The sequence below is a fragment of the Galeopterus variegatus genome, unplaced genomic scaffold (genome assembly GCF_000696425.1).
Source record: "Galeopterus variegatus unplaced genomic scaffold, G_variegatus-3.0.2 Scaffold6, whole genome shotgun sequence".
NCBI lineage: Eukaryota > Metazoa > Chordata > Mammalia > Dermoptera > Cynocephalidae > Galeopterus > Galeopterus variegatus.
The window spans coordinates 857,787-884,950 of record NW_007726117.1 but is presented as its reverse complement, the minus strand read 5'-3'; the positions used below and the strand labels follow the sequence as shown (position 1 = coordinate 884,950).

Genomic DNA, 27,164 nt, shown 5'->3' with positions numbered 1-27,164 from the left:
GCCCACGTGACACAGGCGGCCCCACCCCTCCCTCTCCAGAGCGGCCTATCCCGGGAGCGCATATCCGAACTACAAGGCCCAGACTGCTCTGCGCAGCCCAATATTTCTATTGGCGGCAGGTGCAGGTGGCCGCGCTGCATCCTGGAGCTTGCCGTCTCCCGAGCGTTCCATTGTGTCCGTGCCTGCAATTTGTAGGGAACCTGGTAAAAGGGTGGTGTGTGTTTTTTGTTTGTGTACTTTTGTTCGATGTCTTTCACTATGCATTAAGTACGCACTGTTGGGTTCAACCAGTACCGGGAGGAAAGACAAGAAATTTCGACCTCTTATGCAGCAGAGGGGAAAACTGTCAAGAAATACTCAACCCACAAGAAAAAATAGATTAACCAGAAGAGGCTTTATATTTTAAATGACTGTAGAGACTTAGGTTTTGATTCCCTAAGTCCACCTCGGCCAGTTTTGTAATAAGAGGCCCTAAGTTTGGTTTTGTCGGAGCTTGCATCAGTTTGTTACATCATCGCTGAGTGGAAGACTTGCACTTGCAAAGAAAAATAAGGTCCAGTGCTTCTCCATCGGGAAAGGGCATGCCTGCAAGTCACGAGACAATGCACCGCAGAACAGGTTTGCCAGGTCTCCTCGAAGACCTGAGCAGGAACCTAACAATGAAATCCAGTTGTCTAATCTTTTATTTGCAGAGCGGGAAGGAGAATCCGAGGTCAATGTTGGGAGCGACTGACATCACCGATCAATAATTTGCGTTTTGAATGTTAATTGTAGCGGTTCTTGGGGGGAGGGGCTAACCTGGCTGGTGGACGCAACCAGCAACGGTTTTCCCGAATCTCTCCCCTGCCCCCACTATCTCTGCCCACCTTTTCCCGGTGGGTCCCCCGACCTGGACATACAGAATCAGGGGAAAGCAACTCGCGCTCGAGAACAGCTCCCGCACACTTCTACGTGATCTGCACCTTTAAACTCAGTCCATCCCGAACCGGACCACGGAGGCACCACCCACATCCGTCTAACATCACTTCCTTCAGCGTTTGAAAAAAAAAAAAAAAAAAAATCTGGGAACGCGAGGGGTTGATCTGAGCCCTGCTTGGGGAGCGGCGCGGACCTTCTGCTAATTCTCCGGCCTTGTGTCCGCTCAGCCTGGTGGCCCCACACACCTACTACCATGGAGATGCGGCCTCGTCTCGGGGCCACCTGTTTGATGGGCTTCAGTTTCCTGCTCCTCGTCACCTCTTCTGATGGACATAGTGGGCTTGGAAAGGGTCAGACCGCATTCCTTAATCTTTACTGATTTCGGGCCCCAGCTCAATACAACCCTCTTCTTGCCCTAACACTGTACCTCTCCTGTTCTATCTCTTAGGCCGTGCCAGATTTCTTTTTATCTTCCCCAACCGCTCCTGGAGTTTGAAGATTTCTTGGGGTAGACAGTAGCGGGTCTGGGGGATGTTAAGACGGGAAAGTTTATATTTGAGACCTCTCCAAATTCTTGGGTGGGGTGAAAGAATGGTCCTTAGGAAAAGCATGTTTAGGAGCCCAGCATACAGTGCCTAGCATATGGTAGGTTCTTACGAAAGGTGACCTTCCCTCCCGGGAGAAATGGGGCCGTTGGGTACCTGCATACACTGAGTGAAGATTCCTCTCCTCTCTTCTCTGAAGAGCTACATTACTGTCTCCTGCTTGCCCTGGGGTGACAGCACCTGCATCCCAGGGAGACGTGTCTGGTGCATTAAAAAGGGCCAGATGAAGGGTAGAAGGACTCCTGTTGGAAGGTTACCAACAATTGTCCTTGATGTGGTCCAGCCAGTGTGTCTGAAGAAACTGAATTTTTTGACAAGTGAGGGATCAATGGTTATGAGTGGAGGTTAGGAGGTGTGACCCCCTTACTCCATCCATTACCTACATCTTCGTTCTAATCTTCAACACCTTTCTCCTCAACAGCTCTTTCTTAGTTGAAAGTTAGTTGACTGTGAACCCAGGGTTTATGCTTTTTTAACGTGAGTTGCAGCATGGATCCCAACTCCCCTTCCATTTTTTTGTACTGACCTTACTCTGTGGAATGATTCTGCTGAAGTTCTGCTGTTTTTAATTGTTTTCTTCTATCTTCCCTATTTGCACTTTTATTGGTGGGTAATGAGATTGGGTGGACATGTGCCTGGATGCAATCACTCCATTCAGTAAATAACCTTTGATCACCTGCCATATTTCAGGCACTGTCCTAGGCACTATAGGGATGTAGCAGTGAAGAGGACAGCCAAGGTTCCTGCTCTCGTGGAGCTTATATTCAAGTCAGAGAGAGTAGACTCATGAACAAATTAATAAACAAGACAATTTCAGCTAGGGGTAAGTGCTGGTAAGCAAACAAAACTGTGGTGAAGTGGGAAGTAGAAAGGCTGGGGAGAATGAGGGAGCTGGCATTACTTGAGTTAGGAAGGTCAGGGAAAGCTCTTCCGAGAAGGTGATATGTGGATTTCCAGTTTCAGTGATGAAACTGCACGATGAATCCTATTAGGCCAGAATGTTTTAAATACTGACAATCCCATTTTAAAACAGACTGCTGTGTGTTTACAGTGAAATTGTAAGTACTAAGGGAGACAGTGTAGTGTATAGGAATGTGTGTTTAGATGTGAGTTTTGTTCTGCCACTGACCATGGGCAAGGTGCTTAACCTCTCAAAGCCTCAGTTCCTATCTGCAAAATGGCATAATAATAACTACCTTAGACACTCAACAAATAATTTACTGTGTTCTAGTTACTGTATTAGGTGCAGGCAATACCTGGGAGTCATGTGTTCAGTATCTTTGTTCTGTGTTAGACATGAAGCTCTGTGTGGTTGTTCCAGTTACCATTGCTGCATGATAAACCACCCCAAAATTTAGTGACATAAATCATTTTATTATGCTTAAGATTCTGTGGGTCAGGAATCCGAACAAGGCACAGTGGGGAAGGCTTGTCTCTGTTCTGTGATGGCTGGGGCCTCAGCTGAGCTGGTTAGCTCTCTGTGTGGTCTTTCTGCATGGGCTAATGTAGGCTTCCTCACTGTGTGGCAGCTGGATTCCAAGAACGAGTCCCACAAGATAACAAGGAGGAAATGCATGGCATTTTTACCATCTGTCCTTACAAGTCACATAGAATCACTTCCACTGTACTCTGTAGGGGCAGGTTCAAGGGGAAGGGACATTAACTCCACCACCCCAATCGGAAGTATGTTGAGGTCACATTGTAAAAAGAGTGTGTAGGAAGGGAGATATTGTTGCAGTCATCTTTGGTAAGTATTATGTGGCATAGTGAGCCAGGATCATTTCTGTTTGTTCATGCTCCGGAATATTCATTGAAAGAAGAAATAAATGAATGGTAAACATGATTATTGTGACCCCAGTCCTTTTTCAGCTTACAGTCTGGTGAGATATTAAGACAAGTAAGCAATCAATTACATGACAGCATGATATGTACTTTGAGCAGGAATATATCAGGTGACTTCAGGAGTATATACAAGGACAATTTAGGGTAGGGGGGTGGGTTGTGAGGAATCAATGAAAAAACAAAAGGCACTTAATATCTTTCATATGCTTAGAAAATATGTAGTAAATGTTAACTGTATTATTTCCTCCCTTGGAAGAATATTTAATTATTCCTAAAAGGAAATAATATTTCAGACTTTTGTTTTATGTGGCTCTTGGGTATGAATTCTTAGGAAATAGATTATACTCTACCCATCCCACCTCCCAAAAAAGTGTTACCCAAGGCAGTGGTTCCTGAAAATCTTGATGAGTGGGATTTCTTCCCAGACATTTAATTAGCTCTGGCTTTTTCCAGAAGATAGGCTGATGGTTTGCCAGGAGACTGAATGACCTCTACTGTTTTCATTGAGAAGAGGAAGCACAGTGGTGTAGAGTGAGCACTAGAAAGAAATTAGGAGGCCTGGCTTTTAATCCTGGTAAGGCCATTTAGTCAGCTCTGGTCTTTTCCGGTGACCATTTATTAAATGAAAGAGTTGGGTCCAGAAATGCTTCCTAAGAGTCCTTCCAGCTCTAACATCCTAGAGTTCTAAAATAATGTCGTTGTTCTCCATGGGCTAAAAAATCTAATATATTAACTTTGGGAGAAGTGTAATGACTAACAGTTACTGTACGTGTACTATCTTCCAGATGCTGTTCTGTATGTTTTTCACATATTGACTATTCTAATCCTCATAATAATCCTATGAGATGGATAATATTTTTATTGTCATCCCTATTTCACAGATGAAGAACATAAAATGAAGAGGCACAGGAGTCACACAGTTAGTAAGTGAACTAGCTGGAATACAAATCCCAGAGCCTGTGCCCTTAACCAGTACAACAGTCTGGCCTCTCAGTGCAGAAACTCCCCTGAAGAGTTTAAAGGAAAAACTAGGAAGCTGCTAGTGAGAGCGGTTCATATGCTCTTCTACCTGAAACAGAATTGGATGACTTTGTTAAGTCTCTGGAATAAAAATTTGGCACTAAAATGTATGAAATGTTTACCTTCCACGTGATGTCCTGTTCACATTCATAACAACTGTATGGATTAGGTATTTTAAATAATTAGGTATTAGTCAAACTCAGGTCTGTTTGACTGCAGACAGACATTGTTTAGCCACTATGTTATTCTTCCTCTCAGATACAGAGGTCACTGTTTTAGAGGCTTGGCTGCCAGCTCTGACACTTGACCTTTTGTTATTTTGGTTTCATCAGTTGGGAGGGGGTAGATGATAGTTTTCTGATGTCCTTAGCTTATGCTCATTAAAACAATTTTAGGATGAAGTACTTGGAAATTCTGATGTAAATGCTGTGTTTAAAAATGTTTGCTTTTCCTTTTTTTTTAAAATTAACATCTTAGGGAAAAAGTTGCTGACATGGGAAACTTTAGCTTACTTTGCAGATAACTTGCATAAATTAAGTGGCTATGCAGGTGACACTTCAGGAAATTGGACTGTCTTTAGATGTTCCCTGTTGACATGAGTGTGAGAATGGGTGGTGCTAGGGAGTAGGTGATTTTAGTAAAAGGTAAACACTGTACCCTTTTACGTTCTTTTTGAAGGGGAAAATAAAGGACCCAAATTTTCTAGATATGAAGTTGGTGTTCTCGTTCTGCTTTGGTGAAGCTGCATTCCTTCATTAATTTATTCATTTAATCTCTGCTGGAGAGGCAATAAAGTGTAGTGAATAGTTACAACTACAGACTCTGGAATCCAACCAAGTTTGGGGTTTTAGTTCCAGCCCTGTCACTAGCAGTATAACCTTGAGCAAGCTATTTAACTTCAGCCTCCATACCTGCAAAAAGGAGATAGGATTTCTATCTCATAAGGTTTTTGTAAGGATTAAGTAAGTGAATACATATAAAGTGTTTAAAAAAGCGACACATAATAAATACTTTATAATGTTAATCATTATTAACATCGTCATCATTAAAACGTCATCATCATAATTGTCACATAAAGTAAGCACTCAATAAATGATGGTGGAGATTATTACTATTATGAAAAATTCCAATGTACTTCTTAATATGAGTTCTCAAAGAAATTTTGTACATGCAGTAGACCGTTTCATACTATACCTCTAGACTTACTTTTAGGGGTATTGCAGTAGAACAGGTTGGAAAGTGTTGGGGTACTGGAAAAGCATGCTAATTAGGAGTCAGGAGACCTAAGCTTGGTGTTTCCTCTCGGGTGTTGGATAGCTTTGTCCCTTTTCTAGGCCTCAGTTAAATGAGAGGTTTGGATTGATTGATCTCTAGTGTTGTGGCTCTTTAAATTTTAGTTTATTAAAGTTAAACAAAATTAAAAATTGAGCTCCTCAGCTGGATTGGCCACATTTTAAGTACTCGATAGCCACATGTGGCTAGTGGCTACTGTATTGAACAGCGCAGCTATAGAACATTTCCATCATTGCAGTAAGTTCTATTGAACAGTGCTACTCTAGGGTCTCTATTAGCCATGACCTCCAGTGACTGCAAGCTTTGTCACCTCGCCTCTGAGTAGCCCAGGTTTATGGAGAAATTTTATTTAACCTGATGTTAATCTAACTTCCCTGACTTTCTTTTCGTTGGCATTTGCCTGGTATCTATGTCTCAATCATTTTATTATCTACTTTTATAAGTCCTTCTGGTTTAGATGTGCTCATAAACGTCATAGAAGTAGTTTGTTTGTTTGTTTAACCAAATGTGGCAATTTCTATCTTTTAACATTAATTGGCAAGTTTAGTCCACTTGTGTTTGTTGTGATTACTGACAGAGCTGTTCTTGTTTCATCTAATTTCAATCTCTACTGTTTTTTTCTATGCTTTTTTTCTCCTTTTTTTGCTTTCTTTGGGGTTGAGTATTTGCTTGTTCATGTTTTATTTCCCTTATTAGTTTGGAAATTGATATTCTAGTTCTTTTCTTTTAGTGGTTACTCTTGAAATTTTACTTGCATACTTAACAAAATCTAACATTATCTAACCCCCCCAGTGGTAAGAAGGCCTTAAAACATTTAACTTGAATCAACCCCTATTTACCTATAAGCAGTTATTGTTTAGTATTTTAGTTCTTTTTTTTTTAACTCTACAAACTGGGCATTACAAATTTTTATACACACAATATTATATTTAGGTTTATCTATGTGCTTACCAGTTTATTTGTTCACTATTCCTTATATCTAAGCTTTCTTCAGAGATCATTGCTTACCTGAAATGTGTTTTAGCTATCCTTTTTATTTTCTCTGGTTCTCCTAGGGGATATTTTATATTTCTTCCTGTCTCTTCAAACCTCTAATACTTCATCTACAATCCTTGCTCTCAGCTGGTGACCATGCTTTCTGTTTAACAGATGACAGAAGAAATTGGAAGAGGCCATTCAAAAATTCTCACTACTGCACATACCCTCTAGTGTCCGTATAATAAGCTCCCTTCCTTGTTGTTACCTGATAAACATCCATATTCCTAGCAAAGGCTAATCCTTCTACTTGAGTACTAAATTCCGTCTCTTTTCACCTCTCAAATGACATTTTACCAGTCCCTTCTTGTCCTGTATCATCAGTTTTCCTATCTTTATTGTATCATTCCTAACAGCTTGCCACATCTTATATTTTCCTCCACATTGAATTAAAACTCTTCCTGGATTCACTTCCCCCTCTAGTAATTGTCCCTGACATAACAAACTTCTTTGAAAGAGTTGTATGTATTTGCTCTAATTTGTCTCCTCCTGGACTATCTTGATCTTGCTCTAATCATGCTGTCGTGCTCATTGTTAACGCAACTCCATACTTCCATTTGCCTAGGCCAAAAACTTTAGGGTCATCCTTGACCACTCTCTTTGTCCTCATATCCCATATCCGCAGCAAAACCCCGTTGATTGTTTCAAAATCCTGTTGACTGTTTCAAAAATACATTTTGAAGTCCTGCGAAATATATCCAGAGTCCAGTCGTATCTTACTCCCTCTCCCACCACAGCTGGTCCAAGCCACCATCATCTCTGGCCTGGATTATTGCAGTAGCCTCTTTACTAGTCTTGCTTTTGTCTTACTCCCCTGTATTTATTTGCTTTGGCTACAGTAACAAAGTACCACAAACTGAATGGCTTAAACAGCAGAAATGTATTATTCTGCAGTTCTGGAGGCTAGAAGTCCAAAATCAAGGTGTCAGCAGGATTGTTCCTTCTGAGGGCTGTGAGGGAAGTATTCATTCTAGGCCTCTCTCCTTGGCTTGTAGATAGCTGTATTCTCCCTGTGTACATGCCTGTGTCCAAATTTCCCCTCTTTATAAGGATACCAAGGGCTGGCCAATTAGCTCGGTTGGTTAGAGCATAGTGTTATAACACCAAGGTCAAGGGTTCGGATCCCCATCCTGGCCAGCCACCAAAAAAAAAAAAAAAGATAAATCTTCCAACAGCTCTGTAAAAGCCAGAGTCTTTCCAGTGGCCTTCAAGACCCTGCATTATCTACTCCCTCCCTTGCCTCTTTGTCCTTATCTCCCTCTACTTTGAAAGACAGTGTCTTATGTAGTGCTTCAAAGCAAGGAGTCTGTACCCTCACTGCCTAGGCTTAGATCTTAGCTGACATTCACTAGCTGTATGAACTTGGGAAAGTTACTCAAACTTTGTGCCTCAGTTTTCTCATTTGTAAAATGGGATTAATAAGAGAATATGGTGGATCGTTCAAAACCCCTTCCTACTTCCCTTCAGAATGAGTTCATACCTGAGGAAGTTCTTCTTTCTTTGACCTATGCAGCCAATGCTGGTCCTTGTCCTGAAAACTTACTGCCTCCTAAGAAAATTAAAACTCCAAAGGTGCGTATAAACATGTAGAGTACTTGGAACATTATTTTCTGGTAATCCAGTTCATTAAGTATTTATTGAGTATATGTTATATATTCCAGATAGTCTTAAAACAATTTTTTTTTTTTTTAAAGATGACCGGTAAGGGGATCTCAACCCTTGACTTGGTGTTGTCAGCACCACGCTCAGGCAGTGAGCGAACCGGCCATCCCTATATGGGATCCGAACCCGTGGCCTTGGTGTTATCAGCACCGCACTCTACCGAGTGAGCCACGGGCCGGCCCTGGATAACTTCTGATCTATCTCTCTACCTGTCTCTAAATTGCTTTTTTAACTTGTCTATTGAATCTTTAAAATATTGATAGAGTTTATTTTGGGAGCAGTTTAGGTCTCCTGTATATGCCGTTCCCCCTTTCCTTCTCCCCGCCTCCCTATTAACATCCTGCCTTAATGTGGTACATTTGTTACAATTGATGAGCCAGTATTGATACATTATTAACTAAAGTCCTTAGTTTACATTAGGGTTCTCTCTTTTTGTTGTACGTTTATTTGGCTTTTGGACATATGTAAGAGTATGAGTTTGCTAGGGCTGCCTTAACAAATACCACAGACTGGGTGGCTTAAACAACAGAAATTTATTTTCTCATAGTTCTGGAGGCTAGAAGTCTAAGATCAAGGTGTCCTGATCTTAACGAGGTTACCTGACACCTAAGCTCTTTTTATAAGGTTTAGGGCCCACCTTAATGACCTTATTTTAACTTAATTACCTCTTTATAGAGCCTACCTTCAAATACTGGAGTATTAGGAGTTAAGACTTTAACATATGAATTTGCAGGGGGGGAAGAGGAGGGCACAATTGAGGCCATAATATGTGTCCATCATTACAGTGTCATATAGAATAGTTTCACTGCTATAAAAATACCCCATGCTCTACCTATTCAACTCTTGTTCTCCCACAACCCCCTGGCAACCACTCATTTTTTTACTATCTTCATAACTGACTTTTACAGAATGTCATATAATTGGAATTATACGGTATGCAACCTTTCCAAATTAGTTTCTTTCACTTAGTAATATACATTTAAGGTTCATTCATGTCTTTTCATAACTTGATGGCTCATTTCTTTTTATCACTAAATATTCACTTTGTATTTCAAATATTTTTAAATTTTTAATTTTAAGAAGTTCTATTTGGTGCCTTCCTAGATTTGTCTATTCATTTTGTGTTGCAGGCCTGTTTTTGTGAGTCCATGTGTTATTTCTTTAAACACTGCATACATAGTTATTTTTGTATTCCATGGCTGATAATTCTAGTATCTTGAAGTCCTCAGGGGTCTAAATCTGTATGTTGTTTCTGCCCTTATTTGTAGTGATTGTTTCCTTTCATTTTTGTGATCTGTGATTGTGAGCTCATGGTGGTTGTTCTTCATTATTGGGTATCCTGGAACCTAAAGTGGGGAATGCTTTTCTGCAGAAAGGTTGGGCATTTGAATCATCTGGAAACCAGGGGGCACTACTGACCTAGAATCACTCCAGTCTCTTTTGAAGGTTGGTTTAATATGGGAGTGTCAAGTTCATCTCCGTTTTGCCACATCATGATGGACATTTGCTTTCAGGGCAGCCTTACTTTTTGGTTGTTGCTCACTGTTCCTCATCTGGTTTTAGCTTATTATGAGTTTGTGGAGGGATTTTCGTCATTTCTGTGAGTCTAGTGAGTACATTCTGAAAGTCCATTTTATCTAGGATTTCATTGTTTTGTAGGTGAATATCCCTTCAAACTGTCTAGTCAGGCATCCTGCCAGAGAAGGTTTCAGTTGCCTGAGTTTAGTGATGGGTAGAATGATGGTGATCATATTAGACACCTTTGTGTTGCCCTGGGCATCTTCTTAATTTCACTCTCAATCACTCACTCTTCAGGATCAAACTTTGGGCCCTAGGCAAATGACACATTTCCTGTGGGCCAGCAGTCCATGCTGTTGGGAATGGAAAGTGATGATGGTTCGTTTGGATACTGCCTCCATATGCTAACCTGGGTGAGCTTTTATTTCCCTGTGGGAGCTCTGATGAAAACTAGATTTGAATTTATTTCTGGCAAAGAAAAATCTGGAAGACAGGTATAGTAACTGGAAAGGCACAGGATTAAAGTTTAAATCCCAGTTTGGCCATTTAGCAGCTATGTTAGTTTGCTGGTACAGGTTATGTAACTTCTCTGAGCCTCAGAAATCTCAACTGTAAGGAATAACAAAAGCTATGACTTACTGATCATTTACAATATGCTAAGCACTGTGCTGAGTTTTTTGTTTGTTTTGTTTTGTTTGGCTTTGTTTGGCAGCTGGCTGGTATAGGGATCAAACCCTGGACCTTGATGTTATCAGCACCATGCTCTAACCAACTGAGTTAATCAGCCAGCCCGGTGCTAAGTTTTTTACGTACATTTCTTGTTTAGTATTCAGTAACAACCTTATAAGAAATAATTATTTTGCCTATTTTAATTACGAGAAAACTGAAGTGTAGAGAGGTTAGGTAAAAGTGGGTTATTGTTAAGGCCAAATTTAAATGAAATGACACAGGTAGCATGCCAGGCACATATAAAGTGGTCAATAAATAGCAGCTAACATTACTCTGATTACTAACATTTTCTGGTTATAAAATTTAGTCTCTTATGTGATATGGCCCAAATAAGGTTCATTTACTTAATAAATATTTTACAGAGCACTTACTTCGGCTATGTGTACTGCTAAATGCTAGGGAAACAGTAGGGAATAAGACAAATATGGTCCCAGCACTTAGGGAACTCCCCTTGGAGTGAGGGAGATGGACACATAAACATTTACAATTCAGCTTGGGAAGTGCTATGATGGAGCAAGAATAGCGTGCTTTGGGAGTTGGGAAAGTTCTACTGGAAGAAATAACCTTTAGAATGAGTTAGAGATGAGGGTGGGGAGAACAGGCAGAGGTAGTAGTGATTATGAAAGCCTGCAGGGGAGAAAATCATGCTGCATTTAAAGGAGTGAAAGTATTTTTTGTGTATAGGGTTTTAAGAAGTGTGGAAAGTGAGGCTGAAGAGGTGGGCAGGTGCCACATTCTGAAAAGCTTTGTAAGCCCTGCTGCAAGAGTTGGAGCTTTATCTTTAGGACATTGGAAAGCCTCTGAAAGTTTTTTGCCCAGCAAAAAATCAAGTTTTAAAAAAACCAATCTGGCTGAATTGTGAAAATAACAGTAACTTTAAATACATTATTCCATTTAATCCTTAAACCAACACTCAGAGGTAGATATTATCTTGATTTTACAGATGAAATTGAGTCTTGGAGAGCTTTTTTCACTCACAAAAATTTACACACTTAATAGGATGTGGAGTCATGGACCTATGTCTTTCAGCTCTAAAGCTATATTGCTGTAACACCTTCAAGTAGTTGATTTGTTATGACCTATTTTATGTTTATTCTGTGGGAAATATTCATTTTATAATATAATTGGCATACTCTGTGATAGTTTACCAAGTATTTTACATCATTATTTAACTTAATCTCCTTACAACTATGAATTAGGTGGTGTTATCTCCATTTTACAGATTTGGAAACTGAGCCTTGAGCTGTGGGATTCTTTATGGTCCCATACACCTACAAAGTGGTGGAGTTGGGACTTAAACACCAGGCTCTGAGAGAAGAAGGCTTTTTTTGTGGGTATCTTATCATCATTCCACACTTCTTTCTTGGATCTGTGCCCTTTGTTGTGTGTATGTTTATAAGGCTCTTTCCTTCCAGGTTTTGGAGATCATATTCATTGGAGGACACTAGAAGATGGGAAGAGAGAAGCAGCTGCCAGGTACAGAACATGGTTTTAGGTCATTTATGGTGGTAAAACACTTTCCAGCCATCAACATAGCATTAATTCAGGTGAAGTGATATGCCAAGGCAGAGCAAAAACTGAATAGTTGCCTGATAACAACAACAATAATACTAGCTAACATTTAGTAAGTGCTTATTTTGTATGTATTAAATTATGTGAATTAACTCATTTAATTTTCACAACAACTCTTTGAGATGGGTATTGTTGTTACCTTCATTTTAGAGATGAGAAAACTAAGGGACAGAGCAGTTAAATAGCTTGCTCAAGATCACACAGTTAGTAAATGACAGAGCCAAGATTCATACCCAGGGAATCTGGCTTCAGAATCTGCATTCTCAACCAGTATACCACACTGCCTCCTAGGCTCAAATTGAATAGACCCAAGTCCCAAGTAGTTTATGCACAGATAACTCAGTACATGAGGAAGAGACAGAGCAGGGGAGGGAAGGCTAAGCCCTGGTGTAAGTGTTTTACATGCATTGATTTATTTAATCCTTACAACAACCTATGAGGATGGTACACCTGTGAAATAACTGTTATTTTACAGAAGATACTGAAGTACAAAAAAGTTACGTAACTTGCCAATTGTTATACTGCTAGTAAATGGCAGAGCCAATACTTGAATGTTCTCTACTGTACTGTACCAGAGATATACAAACACCTACTCCACCCCAGTATATGTGCACCTACATTGTCCACACAAATATTTGAACAGACATGCTCATACTTCTGCATCTACCAAAGTATAGTGCTTGCTGTTTGTTCCTAGAACTGATTCTAGAGTTTAAAAAAAGGCCCTGGGTCTGAAACCTTCTGCAGGAGTAGAGTTGCCAGATTTAGCAAATAAAAATAAAGGATGCCTGGTTAAATTTGAATTTTAGATAAACAACAAATAATTTCAAATATGTCCATTCAATATTTGGTACATACTTATACTAAAAAAAAAAAAATGTTGTTTATCTGAAATTTATTTATTTTTATTTATTTATTATTTTTTTTTAAAGATGACCGGTAAGGGGATCTTAACCCTTGACTTGGTGTTGTCAGCACCACACTCAGCCAGTGAGCAAACCGGCCATCCCTATATGGGATCCGAACCTGGGGCCTTGGTGTTATCAGCACCGCATTCTCCCGAGTGAGCCACTGGGCCAGCCCATATCTGAAATTTAAATCTAACTGGGCATCCTGTATTTTATCTGGCAACCCTACCATAAAGAAAAATTCCTATTAGTCTTTCACGTTCTATAGCAAATGACTATTCCTAGATAAAGTCTTCAATGATTTCTCTGGGCAGTTTGTTTTTCTCTTCTGTTCTTTTATAACCTCATCTATATCTATCCACTCTAGCATTTATTACTATGATTGTACCTGTAGGTGCCTGATTCTTCCCTTTCAGAACCTTATCTCCTGTGGGGGAACTGTTTTATATTCATCTCTCAATTCCCAACCATGGAGATGTTGAGTTATTGAAATGGTTATTGAATAAACATTTACTGAGAGTCATTAAGTGTCAGAGGAGGAGTGAAGGAGAACGAGCATTTATGAATTGCCTTCTATATGCTGAATATAGTACCGATTGTTTTGCAGTGTCTAATGCTTATTAAGGCCTCATAATAAATGGATAGGCCTACTCTTTGGCCACAGGGAGATCACATTCTCCTGAGGGCTATAACATTTGGCATAAATAACTGATGCCATTGTAATGTCTGCGTCTCTTGAGAAAGATAGCATAGAATTCCTGTTTCCATGGAAACAAGAGGCCCTGTAAGCGTCAAGGAAGGCAGGACGTGAAAGTGCACTTCCGGTTTCCGCCGGATACGCGGACAACCCGGAAGTTGACGCAGCGCGTTTGCACATGGCAGCTCTCTGAGAGGATGCCGCTGGTGGTGTTTTGCGGGCTGCCGTACAGCGGCAAGAGCCGGCGTGCGAAAGAGCTGCGCGGGGCGCTGGCTGCCGAGGGCTGCGCGGTGCACGTGGTGGATGATGCGTCGGTGCTGGGCACCGAGGACGCGACCGTGTACGATGACTCTGCCCGAGAGAAGGCTTTGCGCGGGGCCCTGCGAGCCTCGGTGGAGCGTCGCTTGAGTCGCCACGACGTGGTCATCCTGGACTCGCTTAACTACATCAAGGGCTTCCGCTACGAGCTTTACTGTTTGGCGCGGGCGGCGCGCACCCCGCTCTGCTTGGTCTACTGCGTACGGCCCGGCGGTCCGAGCGGGGGATATCAGGTGGCGGACGCGGAGGAGAACCCACGCCAAAATGTCAGTGTGAGTTGGAGGCCGCGCGGTGAGGAGGGCGGGAGACCTCAGGCGGCGGGCATCGGTGTTCTCAGGGAACCGCAGGCAGCGAGCTCTGTAGTAAATGGGAGAGCCCAGGCCGATGCGCCTAAGGAAGTGGAGCCGGAGGAAACCAGGGCAACGGATTCGCCAACTCTCTTGACTCCGGAATCCGAGAAATCTGCAAAGCCTGTGTCCAGTGCCTTTTACCCTCCCCAACTTCTGGAGGCCCTGACCCTGCGCTTTGAGGCTCCCGACTCTCGGAACCGCTGGGACCGGCCTTTGTTCACCGTGGTGGGCTTAGAGGAGCCCTTGCCTCTGGCGAAGATCCGGGCTGCTCTTTTTGAGAACCGGGCTCCTCCACCCCATCAGTCTACACAGTCACAGCCCCTAGCCTCCGGGAGCTTTCTGCACCAGTTGGACCAGATCACGAGTCAGGTTTTGGCGGGACTGATGGAAGCGCAAAAGACCGCTGTCCCTGGGGACTTGCTCAAGCTTCCTGGAACCACGGAGCACCTGCGGTTTACCCGACCTTTGACTATGGCTGAATTGACTCGCCTCCGTCGCCAGTTTATTTCTTACACTAAAATGCATCCCAACAAAGAGAACCTGCCTCAGCTGGCCAACATGTTTCTTCAGTATCTGAGCCAGAGCCTGCGCTAACCAAAGGAGCTAGGGGAAAGCCATCGCTCCTGTCTAACCGCCAGTACACTTTATTTCTCCGGAAAGAATAGTTTGAAGATTTGCAGAGCGTATTGATGTAGTACTGTACTAGAGCTATTCTGCCTGATTCACTCAAACTTTCCTGACTGCCTCTGTGCCAAGCCTTGAGTTTACAGCACAGGTTGAGATTAGAGAGAATGGAGAACTAGCTAGGAGGATCCTGTCATATTTGTTAAGAGGACAGATCTCAGTGGGGACAGTTGTTTAGAATTCTACTTGGTACATCACATACCATTGATTTTCCCCATCTGAGTTGTGGGAGAGCAGACTGGATGGGTGAGAATTGTTTTAAAACGATCATGAACAGAAACCGAAGTTGGCACAGTTCTGCATCTGCACTGACCCTTCTTTCATACCATAAACACTTTTTGAGTACTGTACCTACTTTTTGCTAGTCTCTGTCTTGCGATTGGGTTCCTAGATAGATCCATTGATTTCTGTCTTTGGGATGCTTTGTTTTTTGGAAATGAAAGACATAACCACTAGGTTATTTCCTCTAATAAAATCTTTTTTTTTGGCAGTTGGCGAGTACAGGGATCCAAACCCTTGACCTTGGTGTCACAAGGTGACACTCTAACCAAACGAGCTAACTGGCCAGCCCTTTCTAATAAAATCTTTTAGAAGTAGAGAGTCTGCTCTAATCTCTTTCACTTAATGTTTTCCATGTAACTTACTTAATGTAACATTTTAGATACACACGTGTCATTGTTATACCTTTGACTGAAATAGTATTTTGATAGTGCTCAGTGAGAGACTAGATGATTTGGTCTAACCTAGAGTGATTATATTATGACAACTTCCATAACTATTGTGCTTCGTTCTTTGTTTCAAGGCTAATATCACTGGAAGCTTGTCTTTCATTCTTTCATTGATTTCGCTGAATAGATGGTAGGTACCTACTTTACCAGTGCCTGTGATGTTCAAAGACCAATTAGATACAGTCTTTGTCCTTGAGAAATTGGTGAAAAATACAGACAAGTAAACAGATAATTATTGGATGAAAAGGGTGAGGGATCAGAGGATGATGACAAAATACAATGGGAACCCAGAGGAGAGAAGGACTAAGTAGCTGCTGGGGAAGGCTTTATTTATTTATTTTTTTTAAAAAGGTGACCGGTAAGGGGATCGTAACCCTTGACTTGGTGTTGTCAGCACCACGCTCTCCCAAGTGAGCTAACTGGCCATCCCTATATGGGATCCGAACCCGTGGCCTTGGTATTGTCAGCACCACACTCACCCGAGCGAGCCACGGGCCGGCCCTGGGAAGGCTTTACAGAGGACTTAACATATGAACCATCACTCTAGAACAATGGTCAGCAAAGAGCCATATAGTAAATATTTTGGGCTTTGTGGGGCATAATGTATTTAAAAAAAAACTGGACACTGATAAATGAATTACATTTTAACATGTCACAGAGTATTTTTGCTTGGCAGTGGGCCAGTATGGGGATCTGACCCTTGACCTTGGTGTTATAACATCACACTCTAACCAGTTGAACTAACCGGCCAGCCACATGTCACAAAGTATTCCCTAGATTTGCTTTCAACCATTAAAAAATGTATAAAAGACATTTGTATAGAATGGGCCCTACAGAAGTAGGCAGAGGGCTGGATTTGGCCTGCAGACTAGTTTCTGGACTCTAGAAGGATGAGTAGCAGTTTGCCAGGGAGAAAAGAGAGCATGAGATTTTAAAATGAATGCTCTGAAAGTGCATGGAGTTGTTTAGAGGTGGGGTAAATGGGCTACCTTTGCAGATGACATATTCCTTGCTTATCAGGTACTCTTGTTTCTGATGTACAAGAGAGGATTCATGGGTGAAATGGAGGTTAGAACTAGGCAACATCAAAGGCCTTTTCCAGCCTTCATTTTCCGATTTTAAGCTATTGATTATTGCCTGAATTGGGTTTAAACCCATAGATTCTGGATTCCCATTTTAAATTGAATCTACCTATGATGGTCAGGAAGAACACTGGTTTTGAAGTCAGACTTTTGAGCTAGCTAATAAGTGGCAGAACCTAGGTTTTATGTGGCCAAATATTTAATCTCTTGGGAGTGTCAGTTTTTTCATTTCTGTTATGAGACAATTTATAGTATCTACCTTAGGGTTGTTTTGAGAATTTTAATGAGATAATGTGTATAAAGCACATAGCGCAATGTCACATAATAAATTTTCAGCACATTTTGGCTGTTATGGTTATCTAGATCCTATTACCTACCTCCTATTACCTACCTAAACTTGGCCTGCTCATTTGGTTTACAAGCTTTTATAAGTATTGGAGACACATACATCCTAGATTTGTAGTAGGCCTAAGGAGAGGTAGCTGAATAATTCACTTGACACTTACTACATGAGTTAATTTATGTATATTTAGAATAGTGCCTGACACATAGTAAATACTATATAAGTGTTTGCTATCAGTAATATTGTATATGCAATACATAGGCGATATAAGGACAGCTAAGAGTTCATTGTTTTAGGAAGCACAAAGTCTAGTGGAAGGACATGGGTAAATAATAGATACAGTTCAATATGGTAAGTGCAGTGATAGGTGTTACAGAGCATATGGTGATACAGAGGATTGTGTGATAGAGCCAATTGTTGCCTACTTAGGACCCTCCTACTAGTTGGCATTTGAGCCTGGAGACTTGATATCTTAGGAGCTTCATCTGGCCAACATGGTTCAGGTGAATTATGTTCCATGTTATTTAAAAAAACAAACTTTTTTTTCTCCCTGATTATAAAAATTATATTCAATTGTAGAAAAATTGCAGAATAAGTATAGGGAAAAAGTCCACAGTCCCATTATCCACAGGTACCAGCTATAATGTTTTGATACGTTTCCTTATAGGCTCTTTATATATTTGTGTAACTAAAACCAGCCGATAGATAATAATTTTATATCTTGGTTTTTTATTTAGCATTATACAAATGAAAAAATTTTATTAACATTTTCAATGATTATATAACAATAATCATTTAGAAATACTGTAACATTCAGAAATATTGTAATTTGATGTTTTCTTCTATTCCACAATCTTTTCTCTTTAGCTTTAAAGCTCAAATTTTCAAAATTTACAGGAATGTCAGAATTTACCAATAATTTGGGCCGGCCCGTGGCTCACTCGGGAGAGTATGGTGCTGATAACATCAAGGCCACAGGCTCGGATCCTATATAGGGATGGCCGGTTCGCTCACTGGCTGAGCGTGGTGTTGACAACACCAAGCCAAGGGTTAAGATCCCCTTACTGGTCATCTTTAAAAAAAAAAAAAAAGAATTTACCAATAATTTTGTTATGGCAATAATTTATTACTGTCGAATATTTATATTGTTTACGATTTTCCCAATTGGAATCATACTACGTGAACATTTTTGTACATTAATCTTTATCTCCATGAAATAGTCATTTTATTTATTTATTTATTTATTTATTTATTTATTTTTTAAAGATGACCGGTAAGGGGATCTCAACCCTTGGCTTGGTGTTGTCAGCACCACGCTCAGCCAGTGAGCGAACCGGCCATCCCTATATAGGATCCGAACCCATGGCCTTGGTGTTATTAGCACCGCACTCTACCGAGTGAGCCACGGGCCGGCCCTGAAATAGTCATTTTATTAGAACAGATTTCAAGAAGTAGAATTACTAGATTATAATTTTTTGTTTTGCTTTTAAGTGGATTGCCCATGATGGTGATTATCCATAAGTCTTGGTGTGGAGCTTGCAAAGGTAAGTGCAAGTGCTCAGTCTAAAAATGAAACCTCAGATTTGTTGCCAAATGTTAACATTTAACAAATATTAGCATTGATTCTGGCCCAGCACTGGTGATTGCTTTAAGAAATACCAAAGAAATATATGAAACAGATTCCCTGCCTTCATTAAATTTGCAATTATATTTGCAAGGGGCTTTAGGAAAGGTGAGGTGATTAAGATAGAATTATGTAGAAGGATTAAGTGCTAAAATATGTTGTATGGACAATGGCTATTAGAGAAGCTGAAATCATGTGCAGAGGGAGACATGAGAAGTGGTTAGGGAGGTCTTCCTGGAGGAGGTGGGAACCAAATTAGAACTGAAGGTTATCTGATTCTGTGGCATGTTGCCTTTTTTTTTTTTTAAAAAGATGACTGGTAAGGGGATCATAACCCTTGACTTGGTGTTGTCAGCACCACACTCAGCCAGTGAGCAAACCGGCCATCCCTATATGGGATCCGAACCCGGGGCCTTGGTGTTGTCAGCACCACACTCAGCCAGTGAGCAAACCGGCCATCCCTATATGGGATCCGAACCCGGGGCCTTGGTGTTGTCAGCACCACACTCAGCCAGTGAGCAAACCGGCCATCCCTATATGGGATCCGAACCCGGGGCCTTGGTGTTGTCAGCACCACACTCTCCCGAGTGAGCCACGGGCCGGCCCAGGCATGTTGCCTTTTGCTATACCATCCTGCCACTTCCTCAATCAGGATTTTTCTTCCATTTGGTATGCTACACTTATAAAATCCTATTTGGGAAAGGAGTGTAAAATTAGTGTAATAATATGAATATATATTAGTGGCAGATTGTTGTTACTCTATTGTCTGTTACTTTTTCAATAGAAGTTATTGAAATATAGCTATAAAAAGCAAATAGTATTACTTTTTCCCCCCATGTGTATGCTGTTATCCTTATTTTATAAATGAGGTAAAAGCTTTAGAGAAATGAAGTCACTTAAGGTCACATAGCTATGCAAATGAGTGGCAGAAGCAAAATCATAATCCAGGTGTCCTGATTCTGGTTTTTCAGAGTTAAAAAAAAAAAGTTTCAGTTGTATCAGTCAACTCAGCAAATGCCTAACTATTGAAGAGAAATAGTGATGCTCATGCTCATTAGGGTTTGGATATGACAGTGATGTTTTCTTCTATTCCAAAATCTTTTTTCCCCCTAGCTTTAAAGCCCAAATTTGCAGAATCTACAGAAATTTCAGAACTTTCCCATAATTTCGTTATGGTAAATCTTGAGGTAAGACTTCAAGAGTTTCTCCTTTCTAAGATTTTACTATTTTAGAATTAGCATTATTAATGGCATAAAATCATTTTCAGCAGAGCTGGCTACTTGTATGTGTGTGTTTTTCTCTCAACCTCTAATACTAAAGCTTGCAGATATGTTAGAAGGCAATCTAGCATCTACTTTGGGGAGGAAGTGGGAGAGGAGAGTTTGAATAAGATGACTAAATGGTAAGGTCCCTTCATCCTTAATTTATGATTTTTACATCTTTGTGTAGCTGGACTAAAAATATAGTCATACGTGTAGGCCACAGTTCCCTGCATAATGTGATTCAGTTGAGCACCTACTCTGTGCTGGGCTTATTGTACACCTCCTGTTTTCCTCATGAGATATCCATTATCTACTTTATGTAGACTCTAGGTCTTGGAATCCTGAGTTATGGAATATCAGATCTTAGAGTTGGAAGAGATTTTTAGGCCATTGGTACTGTCCCATTTTACAAAAAGAACATCTTAGGTCTGAAGGAGGTGTGTAATTTGGTCAAGATAGTAGAGCCTAATAAGTAATAAGAATAGGTGTTATGACTTAGCTATACTCCCTTTTAGGCCATACTCTTCAAGTGTGGGATATTCAAATGCTCTAAGGTTATATTTCTAGCCAGAAATCTCTGTAAAGAGAATGTTTACTTAAACATAAGACTGGGAATCTTCATAACACATTAACAGTTAACACCAAGGCAACTAAGGGATTGCTAATATAGCTATTGGATAGCCTGAATGCTGATATACCTCACCAAGACAAAGTTATATTGCAGTTGAAGAAATGACCCTATTTAACACCTGAAATGGAAACCACATCTTTTTGATTTTTTTTAAAGATGACTGGTAAAGGGATCTTAACCCTTGACTTGGTGTTGTCAGCACCATGCTCTCCCAAGTGAGCTAACTGGCCATCCCTATATAGGGATTCGAACCCATGGCCTTGGTGTTATCAGCACCACACTGTCCCAAGTGAGCCATGGGCCAGCCCTCGGGAACCACATCTTAAATCGTACAATTACTGCTGATTTCCCATACACATGAACTCCTCACCACTTTCTATGATAAATTATGATCTCCACTCAAAGTAGATAGAAATAACATCTTCAGTTGAGCATTCTTCAACTCTGGAGACTTTTTAAAAAGTAAATTGAATGTGTGGTCCTATCTCTTCGTAGGACTGTGACTCCACAGTTGTGACTAAAATGCCAGTCTCGGGGCCGGCCCGGTGGCGCACTGCTACAGTGCGCCGCTTGGGAGCGCAGCGGCGCTCCTGCCGAGGGTTTGGATCCCACATACAGACCGGTGGCTCACTGGCTGAGTGAGGTGCGGGCGCAACACCGAGGGTTGCGATCTCGTTGCCGGTCCCGGTCCGGTACGGGCGCGACACTGAGGGTTGCGATCCGTTGCCGGTCACGAAAAAAGACAAAAAGGGAAAGAAAAAAAAAAAAAATGCCAGTCTCATTTATTCATGCATTCAAGAAATGTTCATAAATCCCATAGTTGTGTGCAAGTCAGTGATGTACATACTGGGAATACAGCAGTGAACAAAACAGAATTCCCTCACTAAAATAACATTCTAGTGTGAGGAGAGAGGCAAACAAATAAATAATTAAAATATGTCAAATGGTGGTAAATGCTATGGCTAAAAGTGAAGGGTGGAGAGGATGGCTTGCAATTTTAAACAGGTGGTTAGAAAAGAAGCTAACATTTGGGCAAAGATCTGAAGCAGAAAAGGGAGTGAGCCATGTGGATAATGGGGGAAGTGTGTCCAGGCAGAACGTAAGAGCAAGTTCAAAAACCTGAGTTACGAGCATGCTTGGCTTGTTCAATCACAGTTGCTTGTTTAACCTGCAACAATAAGCAAGTTAGTGTGGCTAAAGAGGACTGAACAAGGGGTACGACATGATGTTAGAGAAGTACAGAGGTGGCAGATCATGTAGGGCCTTGTAAGCCACTGCAAGGACTCGGGGATTTTAACCTGAGCAAGAGGGGAAGCCACTGAAAGGTTTGAGGAGAGGGAAGACATGATTTCACTTAAGGTTTATATTTAATCTTAATAGGATGAAGAGGAACCCAAGGATGAAGATTTCAGCCCTGATGGGGGCTATATTCCACGAATCCTTTTCCTGGGTAAAGTGCAGGATCTTAATCTGGGCATCTATGATATGGATGGAGAGAGAAGTGAATCAAAGCACTGACTCCATACCTAGTGAAACTATACTGGGATGGCCAAAAACAAAAACAAACAAAGCAAAACCAGTTTTAAGAGAGAGTGGGGGAGTTCTGAATGCCAAGTCTGCAAGCTCAAAGGAAAATTTCTCATTAACCAACTGCTTTTGTGAGCAATGACAAGAATTTGATCATCCATTTGTTCATTCAGCAATCATTTGAGCATCAACTATATGTCAAGCACAGTGCTGGGTACTATAGGGACAGAGATAAGCCCCAATTCCCACTCCAGACCCAATAGTGCAGCTGAGGCAATGGAATAGCATAACCAGATAAATGTCTTTCCATGAACAGTTTTATAAGAGATATTTGCTCAGCATCCTGCTAGATTCTATGGGGATACAAATAAAAGTGTATCATTCTGTCATCATCAAGCAGAAAAGGAACATGCCAAGAAGGGAACAGCATGTGCCAAGGCATGGGGGTGGGGGAATGTGTTCAGGGAATTTCAAGGAATTTGTTGTGATTACAGCCTGAAGTGCAAGGGGTAGGGTGGTGAGGTATGGGCTGGAAAGATGTGCAGGTCTCATTTCCCAGAGGGCCTAATGTACTGTGTAATGTTTGAAGTACCTCTCTGTTGTAATTTCTGCAAACCCTGTGCCATTTTGTCTACAATAGATCCCAGTGGCAAGGTGCATCCTGAAATCATCAATGAGAGTGGAAACCCCAGCTACAAGTATTTCTACATCAGTGCGGAACAAGGTACAGTTATGCTGAGAGAAATGAGGGAGGATTGCTCCTAGATTTAACTTGGATGAACCACATGCAAGGTCTGTGATAGGAAACTAAATTGACATGTTAGCTGGGCATCTCATGCATGACTAGCTTTTGACTAGATTCTAGGATACAGGATAAAGATAAGACTGATGCCCTTCCCTAGTTACTTACAATCCCGTGGAAGAGCTAACTGACCCACAGGAAACCATGAAGAACTAAGGCTCACAGAGATGGTCACCTGCCCATGGTCTCACAGTTAATAAGTCACAGAGCCAGGGTTTGGGTTCAGAACTTAGTTTTTTTTCCCCACTAATACTAATACTATTCTTTTTCTTTTCTTTCTTTCTTTTTTTTTTTGTACTAATACTATTCTTTCTGTAAGAATTCAGAGATTCAGAGGAAGGAAACACTAACTGTTAGTTGAACAAGTCTGAGAGCTTTCATAGATATTAAGCTTTAACTGGACCTAGAAGGATAAGAATTTGTCTCTGGATAGATAATGGGGAGGACATTTCAAACTATGGAAGTGAGTTGGGGGCAATGTAGCCCAATATATTGAGTCTGTAAGCCTTGCTAGAGGAGATGATGACTGGATTGAGGCCTGAAGAATGAGACTTAGTCAGCAGAAGAATGTTGCAAGCATGTTCCTGGCAGAGAGAACAGCATCAGCACAAACGGCTGAAGGAAGGTTGAAATCATAAGTCAGTCATGCTTTTTTGTTCTCTAATCCTTGAGCACAATTGTTCTAGAGGTTTGGGTTGGAATTCATACCATGTGTTGTCACTGTGGTCCTTCCTTTTCCCCTTCTCTACAAAAGGAAGTTGTTTGTGAAGTTGTCATGTGTCTCCGATTGCCATGCTGCCAGGTTGTTGATCACTTTATGTTTTGAGTCCTGGGAACTCTTATGCTCTGATTAGGGAGGGGAAGAGATCTGGAGATGTTACAACCTCCTTCCTATTGGTAAGGAAAATGTCGTTTTCCTTAACCAAATACACATCATTGGAGATTGGTATTAGAGGGAAATTTTCTACTTGGAGAAAGGCATCTGGGCTTTAGGTCCCCAACTCTTGTCCCTGGAGATTCACCTTCCCTTTAGAATTTCATCCTAGTCACCACTGCCATCTCCATACTGGAATAGTCCAAATGTGAACATAAGACCCTTCCCTGAATCTCCCATGGCTCAGCTAACATGAAACTAGAACAGTCAAACCTGGTTTTACTGAAAGCATAGGCAAAACAAAAGGGAAATAAACTTTATTATCTGGCTTTTATGAGCTTATAGGTTTGCTTTCTGAGATTCACAGACTCTGGCTCAACCTAGCTCCTGTCCTGCCATTGTATAGGGATGTAATTGTAGAACCACCACTCAGGAGCCTTACTGAGATAAGTGCCTTTCCTGAAGTCTAAATCCATAAAAGGGATGCCCTGAGACAAAAAGTTTCATCTCTGGCCTTGCTTCCAGGTTTCTTTTTTTTGCCTAAAAACTTGGCTTCTTCCTTGAATAGTTGATCCTGGAAATGATCACCCCCTTCAGTGGAGACCATCCCTCTCTCAGCACGCACGCACGCACGCACACACACACACACACACACACACACACACCCCAGTGTAATCTGTAACCGCCACATGAAATAAATGCAACATTCATCCAAAAGACTTAATGGGAAGATAGGAAGGTGTTCCCGTAGTGTCGAGTGAACATCTACAGTTTATGACAAGGAATCAACACTAATCCTAGTGGGTAAGCCAAAGTAACTATTAACATTTTGATAGGACTTCATAGTTTATAAGGCCCTTTTATTATCCATTCCTTCATTTAATTTTATAATAATCCTGTGTAAAGTAAGTAGAATTATCTCATTCTATAGAAAAGGAAACAAATTCAGACAGAAATATCTTGCCAGGACTAAAATCCAGAACTAAATCTTGAGTCCGTATCTTGTGTTCCTTTGATACTTTTCCTGTAACATTTAAAAATCTGCATTGTCAAATGTAAAATATTAAAGACCTACTTTATACTATTTTCTCCCAACTTTTGTCTCACAGTTGTTCAGGGGATGAAGGAAGCTCAGGAAAGACTGACAGGTGATGCCTTCAGAGAGAAACATCTTGAAGATGAGTTGTAACATGAATGTATCCCTTCTTTCATCAAAGTTGCTGTTCTGGAAGGAAAGCAGCAGTAGAAGGGAATATTGAGGAATCACCCAGAACAATTAAACCAACCAGGAAACCTTGCTCCTACCTGGACTGGAAGGAGCTCTCTCACTGTGGAAGAGTTCTGCTGCCAGAAGCTGGTCTCTGTGTTTGTGGATCCAGCAGAGTGCGGCAGACTTCCTTCTTGTGCTCCCCCTCACCTAAATGTCGATTTGTCATTGAATGTAAAGAATGAAACCTTTTGACACAAAACTTGAGCCACTTGGAGGTTAACTCCTCACACTTAAGGATTTGAGTCTTTTCTCATTTCCTTCCATTTCACTCATTGGTGGTAAAAGGAGACTAGTCGCATCTTTCGTACAATGTTAAAATTGCATAAATAACTTATCATTTTTTTTAAAAAAACAATAAATCCTAAATGTGAATCAGTAATTTTACCCCCTACCGAGGAGACCAGACTGTTTTTTCTGTTTTTCTCTTGGGAATAATCTTGGGCTTCTTCCCAAATCCCTGCAACCTCCTTCCTCTTTTCCTGCGTGGACTTTCCTCTTTGCACGCATGTGTGTGCAGGAATGGCTGTGTGCTTGGACTCAGCCCCAGCTGGAAGCATGCTTTCATTTATTACTGTTGGAGAAACTCAAACCTTCAAGCCCTAGGTGGAGCCATTTTTGTCAAGTTATCAATTGTATTTTTGTACTGGGGTTAAAAAAAAGATAAAATATCAATTGTTCCAATAAACTTTAATAAAACTTTAAAAGGAAATGTACTGTAATGGCCTTTTTGTTATCGGGAATGGATGGAGGGGATGGAGATTACTTTAGGAGGAGAACTAAACTCGAGGGCCTAATCTAGGGGTTGTAACATGACTTCTTCACCTCCCACATTCAAATGAGCACCAGGGCTCATTTACTTTTTAAACACCTGAATTCCCTCTGTCCTCACTATCACTATTTCAGTACAAGGCAGGCTTTTTTTCTTTCCTAGACTATTTATTGTGACCGCCCCTTATCTTGCCTGCTTGCCTCTAATCTTTCCTCCTACAGTCCATCCTCCTTGCTTCCCCCTGAATGATCTGTTTGAAACACAAATGTGTTTAAGGTATTACCTTTAAGGTAATAGTATTGACATTAGGAAATATTCAGATGCAGAATGTGCCAGTCACTCTTCTCAGTGCTTCCTGTGTGTTATCCCATTTAGTTTCCCTTTAGTTCTCCTAACAGCCCTGTGAAAAAAGTGCTATTATAATCCATATTTTATAGAAGAAGAATTTGAAACATGAAGAAACTAAGGTATAGGATAAAGTCGAGATCTTTATCATGGCCTTTAAGAAGATGCCCACTTCTTCAACCTCTTTTGCTCCCATACATGTCTTTGCATTTTTTGTTGTGGTGACACCAGATTGCTTTGAGTTTCCCTGATAACATGCGGTTTTATGCTTTTGTGTCTCATCTTGTTTCCTCAGCTTAAAACATTTTTTCCTTCTGCGCTTCCTTCACAACCCACCTCTTTCAGAGAGTCTTCCCTGACTTTTCTCATGATGATTAAACATCCCTCCCTCAATACATCTGTCTTAGCCCTGCTCCACTTTGTTGAAGTTATCTGTTTGCACATGTATGGCTGATATCAGGTGACCATTCTCCCCTAAGATAAGAGTTTTTTCCTGACCTGTGAACCAAGGCCAAAACTGTGTCCTTTCAAGTGACTCAGCAAGCTCTGTGGTAGGTTCTTTTCATCCATTCTCTTTAAATACCATCAATGGTCCTGTGGGATAGGTATCATTAACTTCATTTTATGGAAAAGGGGAACTTTGGAGAAGGAAGTGACTAGTCCTCACGCTCTAGACTTAAGTAAATACTGGATTCTAACCACTGCTGTCAATTCCAAGCTCATGTTTTTCCCACCACATTACTTTCTTTACATTCT

At 41.0% G+C, this 27,164-nt stretch overlaps 2 protein-coding genes across 4 annotated transcripts; both read left to right on the top strand.

Annotated features, from left to right (window-relative positions):
- Positions 1-199: 199 nt before the first annotated feature.
- On the top strand, positions 200-26,003 carry TXNDC12 (thioredoxin domain containing 12 (endoplasmic reticulum)). 2 transcript variants are annotated; one of them, XM_008577118.1, is made up of 8 exons: positions 1,192-1,268; positions 11,845-11,952; positions 12,038-12,098; positions 18,796-18,848; positions 20,042-20,115; positions 22,202-22,271; positions 22,989-23,072; positions 25,134-26,003. In XM_008577118.1, the coding sequence occupies exons 2-8, from the start codon at positions 11,880-11,882 to the stop codon at positions 25,211-25,213; spliced, it is 495 nt and encodes a 164-aa protein (XP_008575340.1). In that variant the 5' UTR covers positions 1,192-1,268; positions 11,845-11,879; the 3' UTR covers positions 25,214-26,003. The 2 variants fall into 2 exon arrangements, with proteins under 2 accessions (XP_008575260.1, XP_008575340.1); XM_008577038.1 differs by lacking the exon at positions 11,845-11,952 and having other exon boundaries at positions 200-1,268.
- On the top strand, positions 13,924-23,061 carry KTI12 (KTI12 homolog, chromatin associated (S. cerevisiae)). 2 transcript variants are annotated; one of them, XM_008576858.1, is made up of 4 exons: positions 13,924-15,493; positions 15,954-16,009; positions 18,796-18,848; positions 22,989-23,061. In XM_008576858.1, exon 1 carries the CDS (start codon positions 13,997-13,999, stop codon positions 15,059-15,061), a length of 1,065 nt encoding a protein of 354 aa, XP_008575080.1. In that variant the 5' UTR covers positions 13,924-13,996; the 3' UTR covers positions 15,062-15,493; positions 15,954-16,009; positions 18,796-18,848; positions 22,989-23,061. The 2 variants fall into 2 exon arrangements, with proteins under 2 accessions (XP_008575080.1, XP_008575146.1); XM_008576924.1 differs by lacking the exons at positions 18,796-18,848; positions 22,989-23,061 and having other exon boundaries at positions 13,924-15,397; positions 15,954-15,998.
- Positions 26,004-27,164: the final 1,161 nt, after the last annotated feature.